Source organism: Dipodomys ordii, unplaced genomic scaffold (genome assembly GCF_000151885.1).
Source record: "Dipodomys ordii isolate 6190 unplaced genomic scaffold, Dord_2.0 Scaffold56, whole genome shotgun sequence".
Lineage (NCBI taxonomy): Eukaryota > Metazoa > Chordata > Mammalia > Rodentia > Heteromyidae > Dipodomys > Dipodomys ordii.
Window position 1 is genome coordinate 12813188 of NW_012267272.1, and position 11090 is coordinate 12824277.

Consider the following 11090-nt stretch of genomic DNA (forward strand, 5'->3'; position numbering starts at 1 on the left):
TGGCTTTGAACCAAGCCTCAGATCTCAGCCTCCTGAGTAGCTAGGATTACAGGCGTGAGCCACCAGCGCCTGGCGATCAGCTACTTTTACTATACCTTAATGGCATCATTTTTCAGGCAGGAATGATTAACCTGCGGAGAGATTGTTGGGAAGATTATCCTGGGACAACTTACACGAAAATTCTTACCTTGAGACAAAAAACTTGAGGCAAAGTTTATTGTTAAGTCTAGTCAATGAAGAAAGCAGTTGTTCTAAGGCAGAATAAAAGTCTGTGACATTTTAGATGAGGGTCAAGGTAGGTCCAACAGCCTGACTCCCCAGGGCAGGAAATGGGAGAGTGGTTAGTTGGACAGATGGGTTGGCCGCTCTAGTTATCGCCAGGGGCATTAATGAGCACTAAAGGTAAAGGCAGGGGAAGGCAGGGGGTTGGCAGGAGAAGGAGAGTGTGACGTTTAATTAATTATTCTTTACACATACATGTGTATGTATATGAGTACGTGTGGGTATGTGTGCTATGTCCTAGGGCTTGAACGCAGGACCTCATGTTTGCTTGGCCTTCTTGCTCACAGTCAGCTTTTGCCAGGTAATTGGAGATAAGAGTCTTGAGGAGTTGTCTGCCCAGGCTGTCTTTGAATCATGAGCCTCAGATCTCAGTTTCTTGAGTAGCTGGGATTGTAGGTGTCAGCCACCTGCACCTGAATCCCTTCCATACATTCTTTTTTAAAAAATAAGTTATTTTAATTGTGAAAATACTGTACCGAGGGGTTACAATCACATGACCTTACATGCATTCTCATCCCTGCCTGCTTCTGTTTCCTCTTCATGCAGGCTCAAGAATGGGACATGGATGCTCGGCGACCTATGCCCTTTCAGTTCCCACCCTTCCCGGATAGGGCTCCCGTCTTCCCTGACCGCATGATGCGGGAGCCCCAGTTACCCACAGCAGAGATCTCGCTCTGGACTGTGGTGGCCGCCATTCAGGCTGTGGAGAGGAAGGTGGACGCCCAGGCCAGCCAGCTGTTAAACCTAGAGGGACGCACGGGGACCGCCGAGAAGAAGCTGGCCGACTGCGAGAAGACCGCTGTGGAGTTCGGGAACCACATGGAGAGCAAGTGGGCTGTGCTGGGGACCCTGCTGCAGGAGTACGGGCTGCTGCAGCGGCGCCTGGAGAACCTGGAGAACCTGCTGCGGAACAGGAACTTCTGGGTCCTGCGGCTGCCCCCGGGCACCAAGGGCGAAGCCCCCAAGGTATGACAGTCCAGGGGCAGGGAGAGGTTAGGAACTGCATAGGTGAACAAGTGATTTCACCTTGTCAAGCCCTGCAGACTTCACTGATTCACTCTTTTACCAGGGGGTAAAAGAGACAAAATCGATGGGTTAAGTTTCAAAAGCAGGAGGAGAGATGAAGGTATATTTTGACAGGAGGGAAAGGGCGAGGTAGGAGCTTGCCAACATCCTCCTGAGATCAGAGAGAACCAGGAGTTCCAGGAAGGCCAGCGGAAGGTCTTGGGAGAGTGACATCTGCCACGAGCTTCCCAGGAAACACACCGAAGTGTCGGCATCGGAAGCAGCCGTGGGTCAGGCAGTGGGAATTTAAGACAGACGTTGACCAGAATTTTGTGATTTGTTTTCTAACAACAATGAACAAAAGAGGGGGCATGTTGGTCTTTCCCAGGCTGGAGCTTTGCCCAGCTCTGGCGGTCTACATTCTAGTTCTGATTCTAGAGATGGATGGGAAGCACACAGGTGTGCAGATCACACCTGCACAGGACATCCTGGCAGTTTTGTACACCTGACTTGAGGAATGGGTCAGTCATGTCCTGGCCTGGGCCTTGTACTTAGGGCCTTCCCCTTAGCAGTTTCTTTTTTTTGGGGGGGGGTCCGGTCGTGGGGCCTGAATGCTGGGCCCTGGTGCTGTCCCTCAGCTCTTCAGCTCAAGGCTAGCGCTCTACCACTAGAACCACAGCGCCACTTCCAGCTTCTTTCTTTTTGCTTATATGGTGCTGAGGAATCGAACCCAGGGCCTCAGGCATGCAAGGCAAGCGCTCTACCACTGAGCCACCTTCCCAGCCCTGCCCCTTAGCATTTTCACTCAAGGCTGTCACTCTACCACTGGGACCCATAGGCCCACTTCCAGCCCTTTGGTGGTTCATTGAAGATCAGAATCTCTTGGGCTTTCTTGCTCAGACTGGTTTTGAACCACCATCCTCAAATCCCAGCCTCCTGACTAGCTAGGATTAGAGGCCTGAGCCATTGTGTCAGAGTTTTGTGCACCTGGTGTAATGGCTGATGTTGATAGTTGTTGTAAAGCTTCTGATTGCCAATCAGGCTTTGGGGCAAGATCTGTTTACCTATTTATCTGCTGGCTCTTTCCAGTCTGTTCAGTACAGGCCAGCTCTGGCCCTGGACATACACAAGGACTAATGGACAAGGACTAGGAGATAGGGAGAGTCAAGGGACTAGATTTCAGTGTGAGAGTAAGAAGCTAGTTCAGTGAGGATGTGAGAAGTGTAGGAAGGAAGACTGTGGTCACGGGGGAACCTCAGTGGTAAATCAGGGAAGCGAAACTATTTTGAACAATTTGATCCAAGCAGAAAGCCTGCTGGTAACAGTTAGAATGGATGTAGACCAACTCCTCGTAGCACATCAATACCTGCACCAAGTGACTGATGCCAGGCCGTGACTCACACCAGGGAGACACTTCCTCATAAAGATGGCCCAGCCAAGAGTTGCTGCATCTCATCTGCCTTTGGATTTTATATGTAACAACAATGTCACTATGTACACACCAGTGTCCAGACCTGAAATACAAGTTTTCTCACAGGCTATTACTATACTCAGCTCTGTGATTCCCACTGTGAAAAACATTGCTCTTAGAAACCCAAGAAGGCAGATGGGAGGAGAGTTCTGGATTAATGTGGCCTGGGGTTCTGAGTTTGGGATGTGGGGATCAAAGGCCAGACTCTAGGCTGGGCTGGTGCCCAGGACCCACAGATAAAGGAGGTAAGGAATGGCAGGAGATGCAAGACTAAAATTCTTTTTTTTTTTTTTTGGTGGGTCGTGGGGCTTGAACTCTGGGCCTGGGCTCTGTCTCTCAGCTCTTCAGCTCAAGGCGAGCGCTCTACTACTTGAGCTACAGTGCCACTTCCGGTTTTTTAGTGGTTTTATTAGAGTTAGGAGTCTCACAGTCTTTCCTGCCCGGTATGGCTTTGAACCAAGCCTCAGATCTCAGCCTCCTGAGTAGCTTGGATTACAGGCGTAAGCCACCAGCGCCTGGCTTGAGACTAAAATTCTTGTTGGCCCAGGTCCCGGTGACTTTTGTGGACATAGCTGTCTACTTCTCTGAAGATGAGTGGAAGAACTTGGACGAGTGGCAGAAGGAGCTTTACAATAACCTTGTTAAGGAAAACTACAAAACCCTGATGTCCCTGGGTAAGAATCCCTTCATATACCTGCTGTCATAGTCATACAGAAGTGTGCAGGGAGAGGTGGGAAGGTAGATAGTGGAGAGCTCTCCCAGCGCCCTTGATCAGAATTTACTGGTCAAATTCACACAGTCCTTCTCTCCCTTCCCATCTTGCTTTTAGATGCCGAGGGCCCCGTGTCTAAGCCAGATGCTCCAGCCCAGGTGGAGCCCAGAGAAGAGCCTTGTGTGTGGGAGCAACGGCATCCTGAAGAGAGAGAAGTCCCAGTGGATGCAGATACAGGTAATGGCAGCTGAAGATAGGGCCAGGTCCCCGAAGGGCTGGGAGGAGAGCTGGTGCCCCATATACCATGCAAGGAGACCCTATTGCCTGTACAGTCAACAAGGAAGGAGTATGTCTTGAATTGCTTCCAGGGGCCAGCTCTGCTGTGATGAAGATTTGATAATCGCTTGGCCTAAAACTGCAGCGTGGTTATTAGTCTTCTGCTTTGTTAAAGCAATATAGTACGAGACTCACTGTTAAGCCCAATGGAGAGATCTGAACCTAGATGTATATATCAGAACAGTTTCTTCTGAGACATCCGGTTGCCATGAGCAGCTACTTCCCAGTCCTCTTCTCCCCAACCTCTGGCAAATATGAGTCTGCTTTCTGTCTTTGGATTTGCTTGTGGTGGGTGTTTCCTTTCACTCATTCCTTCCTCCCTTCATCTGGCATTGCAGATGTTTGGTTCGGCAGCTACGGTTACCATACCAGTATGAAGCTTCCCACCCTTCATGCACTATAACCGCAACAGTATCACTGAGTTATCAGACGTCATTGGGCACAAAACAGAGCAGGAACACTACCTTTATTTAATAAATGAAACAGGCAGATTGAAACCCCAAGAGGCAAAATGACTCAGGTACTAAGTTGGTAGCAGAGTTGAAACCAGACCATCTTCAAGTTCCTCACCCAATGTTTTTTTCTGTTGCCTGAGCTGTCTCCTGCCAGGAGCTAGTACAGAGAATACCAGAAAAAGAAAAGACCAAGAGGCTGAGATCTGAGGATCACGGTTCAAAGCCAGCCCGGGCAGGAAAGTCCGTGAAACTCTTATCTCCAATAAGCCACCAGGAAACCGGAAGTGGAGCTGTAGTTCAAGTGGTAGAGCACTAGCCTTGAGCTGAAGAGCTGAGGGACAGCGCTCAGGCCCAGAGTTCAAGCCCCACAAACAACAAAAAAAAGAAAGAAAGAAAAAGAAAAGGCCATTTGACACGTCTTAGGATTTATTGTTGACTTTTAGGCTTACAGATGTTGTGTGCTTGATCAGGACTTACCGTGCTTCTTTGCATGGTCATCTGCTTCATAGTCATATATGCATACATATGTGTTTTCTACTTGGGTAAAAAAAAAATGACAAATCACACTTTTTGTTTCTGGTAGTGGTGGTCATGAGGCTTGAACTCTAAGGGCCTGGGCGCTGTCCCTCAGCTCTTCAGCTCAAGACCAGCACTCTACCACTTGTGGTTTTCTGGCAGTTAATTGGAGATAAGGGTGTCTCACGGAACTTTCCTGCCCAGGCTGGCTTTGCTCTTCAGATCTTAGCCTCCTGAGTAAGGATTACAGGTGTGAGCCACCGGTGCCTGGCAGGACAAATCTACAATGTCAAACATGTACATGTGGCTGAGTCCAGTTACAGAGTGCTATTTCAGTCTCTCTCTGGCCTTTCTCATACTTCATTTTGTTGCCTTCTTTTCTTGGATGTTGGTTTTCTGTTCTTGGAGACTTCTGCTCTTCACGATCCTTCAGGGCTCCAACAGGAACCAGAGATCCCTGTCCTCACGCTACCTGCCCAGCAAATGCTGGCAGCCATGCCCCTGACCCCAGAACTTCCTGCTGACCAGCATCCAGAAAAAAAGTCTCTGTGTCCCCAGGAGCTGAGCCCCTGGTACCTGCACAGGACTTGCCCTCCCAGGTGAAGCGGGAGGAAGCTCTGTGTGTGCGGAGCCAGCGGAACCTGGAAGAAAGAGCTATCCCCACGGAATCCATCACTGGTGAGTGAGCCAAATAGCCATCTGCCCCAGGAGGGGAAAGGAGGGTTGTGAGTGTGGTCTGTGGCTCGGGAGGGTGTCCATCGCGTGTAACAGGATAGAGAGCAATGCTTCCAGTGGCAGAGCTGCAGGTGCGTGGCTGTTTTGGGTTTTTTTGGTTTGTTTTGTGCCAGCTTGAATTCAAGGCCTGGGCGCTGACCCTCAGCTTCTTTTACCACTGGAGATATAGCACCACTCTGTCTTTTTTGGTAGGTTATTGGAGATGCGAATCTCAAAGGGGCTGGGAATGTGACTTAGTGGTAGAGTGCTTGCCTAGGATGCATGAGGCCCTGGATTTGATTCCTTGGTTCCACATAATAAATAAACAAATAAAATAAATTAAAAAAAAAAAACAAACAGCCTCACAGACTTTGCTGCCCAGGCTAACTTTTAATCCTTATTCTCAGATCTCAGCCTCTTGAGTAGCTAGGGTTACAGGTGTGAGCCACTGGCACCTAGCTGGAATTTTTCCTTTGAGTTGCTCCACATGTCTGTCCATCTCTGCCCACCCTCCCTCACCCCTCTTTGTGTTGCTACTGGGGCTTGAACTCAGGGCCTGTTGCTGTCCCATTGCTTTTTCCATCAAGGCTGGTCCACAGCTCCACTTCTGGCTTTTTGTTGGTTAATTGGAGATTAAAAAAAAAAAGTCTCAAGGACTTTCCTCCCCAGTCTGGCTTGTAACTTCAATCCTCAGATCACACATCCTAAGTAGCTTGGATTATAGACATGATCCACTGGTGCCCAGTGGTAAATTAGGTTTAACAGACTGCTGAAGAAAGATGTTTTATCTTAGAGAAGTCCTGTTCAAATGATGATGCTCACAGCTTCCTGGAAGGGCTGTTTTCCTGGGAAAGTCCTTTATGAGGATCTTTTTGTCCCATTAATGTCTCAGCACTCCAATGAGGATTTCATTCTGGGAGATTAAGTCCCTGAAGCACAGGGAAATTTTGTGTAGTGTGTATGTGCCTCTGTGTGTGTCTGTGTGTACACCAATACTGGAATTTGAACTTAAGGCCTGAGCGCCATCCCTTAGCTTTTTTGCTAAAAGTTGGTACTCTAACACTTGGGCCATAGCTCTACATGTAGCTTTTTGGTGATAAATTGGAGATAAGAATTGCATAGACTATCCTGCCAAGGCTGGCTTTAAACTGTGATCCGCAGGTCTTACCCTCCTGTGTAGCTAGGTAACAGGAGTGAGCCACTGGCACCGGACTCACTCTGTGCTCTAAAATCATTGTTAATTTACTACCTTTAACATCCACTGATCTATAGCCAGAGTGCCATTTGATGTGGCTAGAGTGACTTGGACTTTTCATTAATTATAATAAGTTAGTTATACTTATGCCTGATTTTTAAAGGAAACAGAATTGAATAAAATCAGAGATTTGGTGTTGGGAATATGGCTCAGTGATAAAGTGCTTGCCTAGCATGCATGAAGCCCTAGGTTCCTCAGTGCCACATAAACAGAAAAAGCTGGAAGTAGAGCTGTGGTTCAAGTGGTAGAGCACTAGCCTTGAGCAAAAGAAGCTCAGGGACAGAGTGCAAGGCCCAGGACTGGCAAAAAAAAAAAAAAAGGGATTTGCTCAAAACACATGCTAGCAATGATTTTGTGTCTTCTGAAGCTTTTGCTGCTTTTGTTTCCACAAGTAGACTCCCCCATCTCTGCCCAGGACCTCTTGTCTCGGATTAAGCAGGAAGAGCAGCAGTGTGTATGGGACCAGCAGGATTTGGCAGAGAGAGATATTCCCACGGACCCCAATTCAGGTAAGAAAGTTATCAAATCAGGGCTGGGAAGGTGGCCCAGTGGTAGAGTGCTTGCCTTGCATGCATGAGGCCCTGGGTTCGATTCTTCAGCACTACATAAGCAGAAAAAGCCGGAAGTGGCGCTGTGGCTGAAGTGGTAGAGGGCTAACCTTGAGCTGAAGAACTGAGGAACAGTGCCCAGGCCCAGAGTTCAGGCCCACAACCGACTCCCCCCCACCAAAAAAAAAGAAAATTATCAGATCAACATCTCTAGGTTATAGGAATCATTACCTCCATCATTTATTGTATCAATGAGTAGCCTTAACATTGATGATTTTGTTTTTGTGGGGTTTTTGTTTGTTTGTTTTTTTAGCAATCAAAACAAATAGGCTTCAAAAAGCTATGTATTTTTTTGGGGGGGGGAAGTCATTTCTATTTTCTGGACTTTCTTTTGAGTGGGTGTTAGTTCGATGTCTCTCCAAAGATTTCTGGGGAGCTTCAGACATTCTGGAAAGCTCAGTGGCTCAGGCTGTGTATGGGTTCATAGGTATTTGCAGAGCTAAGTCTGTGTCATCCTTCTAGAAGTTCTGATACTAAAGTTTATCCCTATCCATGCCAGATAGAGAAAGTGAGCAGCAGAGTCTAAGAGTCCTTGTAGTTTGTTACCTTGACAAGGGAGGGATTGATGGGCTGGGCAGACATGGAAGCACAGAGCTCTGGCTGCTGCTTCTGTATGGCTGAGTTTGGAGTCAAGCCAGTCAGCCATGGCACTGTGGGCTCATTTCTGCAGGCCTGTCCTGGCTCCATGGTCCCACTGGGGCTCAGTGGACAGTGAGAAGACCTAGATTCTAGTCTGGTTCTGTCATTTCTAAGGCTTTGGCATGACCTTTCCCCTCTCTAGCCACTTCAAAATGTAGCATGGGAACCCATGTAGGCTGAGTGCTGGTGGCTCACACCTATAATCCTAGCCACTCAAGAGGCTGAGAGCTGAAGATTGATGTTCAAAGTCAGCCCAGAAGGAATATCTGTGAGAGTCTTACCTCCAATTAACCATCAAACAGCTGGAAGTGGAGATGTGGCTCAAGAGGTAGAGTGCCAGCCTTGTGTGAAAGGCTGAGAGTACACGTCCTGTGTTCAAGTCCAGGACAAGAGTGCACATACACATACACAAAAGGGAGCACAAGGAGTTCCATAAATATAAAGGTGCCCATGAGTTGAGCCTTTGCATGCAATGTTTTTGGGTGTTTATGTTTTATTTTTGTGCTGGTACTAGGGCTTAAACTCAGGGCCTGGGCGCTATCCCTGAGCTCTTTGGCTCAAGGCTAGTGCTCTACCTCTTGGGCCACAACTCCTCTTCCAGCATTTTGTGGTTAATTGGAAATAAAAGTCTCACAAACTTTTCCTGCCCAGGATGGCTGCGAACCACGATCCTCAGATCTCAGCTCTTGAGTAGCTAGCATTACTGGAATGCCTTTTTAACCTTCAGTGGGATGCTGGGCAGGAAATGACCAAATCTAAGACCACCTTCTTTCCTGCCGACAGAATCTCTGATCTCAGCACATGACATTTTGTCCTGGATCAAGCAGGAGGAGCAGCCGTACCCATGGGGCCCACGCGATTCAATGGAAGGAGAACTCGGACTCGACTCTGGCCCTAGTGAGTGCTTTACACCCCTGCGGTGGACCCTGGGGTGTGTGTGCAGCGCTGAAGAGCTGAGGTGTGCAATGAGGGTTGCCCGCTTCAGCCTGAGGTGTAGGGAGGTCCAGTGGGCGGCAGCCTCCGCATCTGGAGGACCTGTCCTGACAGAGTAGGCCAAGGCGGGCCCTTGTTTGAAGCAGTCCCCCTAGTTGTTAATTGTTGACATGGTAAGTCTTGGTCAGACACCAATGACTCTGGGGTATGGGGTGGGAACATGCAGATGTGGCCAGAAAAGTAGTCTCCACTCAGGCCCTGGGCCTAGGTGAGAGCAGAGGAGAGAGACAAGTCCTAAGAAGGGTGGCTACAAACTACCCTCTTCCCAGTTCCTCCGCAAGCTGCCCCTAAGAAGGCCTAAGAAGATGCCTGGATTTAGAGAGCACTTCTTGGATGAGGCTAGTGGTCACTGTCCTGACATTGTGCAGAGCCTTGACTCCTCCCAGCTGTCTCCCAAGGCATGGAAGCTGGACCACCTAGATACCAGAGAACGATGTATTGCTGAAACAGAAGCTGCTGCCTGGGGAGGCAGATTATGGAGAGCCAGGGGAACCTTGTCAGGGACCCAGCACCCTCAGACTGGGTGACACTCGGGCCATCCCAGCTGCACAGCTAGGGGGTCTCCTCTTGCAGGTGACTTCTGGCTAGCAGAAAGCTCCCGGAGCATTTTTTTTTTTTTTTTTTTGTCGGTCATGGGAATTGAACTCTGGGCCTGGGCGATGTCCCTGTGTTCTTCAGCTCAAGGTAAGCGCTCTAACCTTGAGCCACAGCACCACTTCCGGTTTTCTAGTGGTTTATTGGAGATAAAGAGTCTCACGGATGCTCCTGCCCATGCTGGCTTTGAACTGCGATTCTCAGATCTCAGCCTCCTGCGTAGCTAGGATTACAGGCATGAGCCACCGGCGCCCGGCCCGGAGCACTTTCCTGTCTGACCACTTCTAGTCCCGGCTTGACAGGACAGGCCGGACCATCGTATAGAGGACCTGTGGTCATGTGATCAATCTAATCAGGCCCCTCACTTTTAGAGAAACTGAGGCCCAGAGGGACTACCTATGACCAGGTCCCATTAGAGAGATTGCCATCAACATGTCGGTTTTCTGGTCTTTCCCCCCGTCCCTCCCAAGGTGACAGCCTGTTGATGGTGAAGAACGCAGCCCCTGCCCCTCCGCAGCCCCACCAGCAGAGCCTGCCCCCGCTGCCCGAGCACCCCGGCGGCCCGGGCAGCCGCGGGTTGCTGGACAATGGCGGCTTCCCCGCGCTCCCCGGGGAGCGCGGGGAAGCCGCCATTGTCCAGCAACCCGCGGCTGCCCGGGCCGCCGGGGTGCTCGGGCAGCGGGGGCAGGCTCTGCTGGTGGGGCTGCGGAGGGGCAGGGGCTGCGTTCTTCACCATCAACAGGCTGTCACCTTGGGAGGGACGGGGGGAAAGACCAGAAAACCGACATGTTGATGGCAATCTCTCTAATGGGACCTGGTCATAGGTAGTCCCTCTGGGCCTCAGTTTCTCTAAAAGTGAGGGGCCTGATTAGATTGATCACATGACCACAGGTCCTCTATACGATGGTCCGGCCTGTCCTGTCAAGCCGGGACTAGAAGTGGTCAGACAGGAAAGTGCTCCGGGCCGGGCGCCGGTGGCTCATGCCTGTAATCCTAGCTACGCAGGAGGCTGAGATCTGAGAATCGCAGTTCAAAGCCAGCATGGGCAGGAGCATCCGTGAGACTCTTTATCTCCAATAAACCACTAGAAAACCGGAAGTGGTGCTGTGGCTCAAGGTTAGAGCGCTTACCTTGAGCTGAAGAACACAGGGACATCGCCCAGGCCCAGAGTTCAATTCCCATGACCGACAAAAAAAAAAAAAAAAAAATGCTCCGGGAGCTTTCTGCTAGCCAGAAGTCACCTGCAAGAGGAGACCCCCTAGCTGTGCAGCTGGGATGGCCCGAGTGTCACCCAGTCTGAGGGTGCTGGGTCCCTGACAAGGTTCCCCTGGCTCTCCATAATCTGCCTCCCCAGGCAGCAGCTTCTGTTTCAGCAATACATCGTTCTCTGGTATCTAGGTGGTCCAGCTTCCATGCCTTGGGAGACAGCTGGGAGGAGTCAAGGCTCTGCACAATGTCAGGACAGTGACCACTAGCCTCATCCAAGAAGTGCTCTCTAAATCCAGGCATC

At 49.9% G+C, this 11090-nt stretch overlaps 1 protein-coding gene across 1 annotated transcript in view; it reads left to right on the forward strand.

Moving 5' to 3' along the window:
- Positions 1-10373, forward strand: part of Znf282 (zinc finger protein 282) — a 13699-nt gene extending 3326 nt beyond the window's left edge. Inside the window, exons 2-8 of the mRNA XM_013021598.1 lie at positions 829-1248; positions 3306-3432; positions 3588-3707; positions 5336-5455; positions 7142-7255; positions 8777-8890; positions 10051-10373. Of these exons, the coding sequence (XP_012877052.1) occupies positions 829-1248; positions 3306-3432; positions 3588-3707; positions 5336-5455; positions 7142-7255; positions 8777-8890; positions 10051-10373 (1338 nt within the window). The remainder of the gene's footprint in view (positions 1-828; positions 1249-3305; positions 3433-3587; positions 3708-5335; positions 5456-7141; positions 7256-8776; positions 8891-10050) is intronic.
- The last annotated feature ends 717 nt before the right edge of the window (positions 10374-11090 follow it).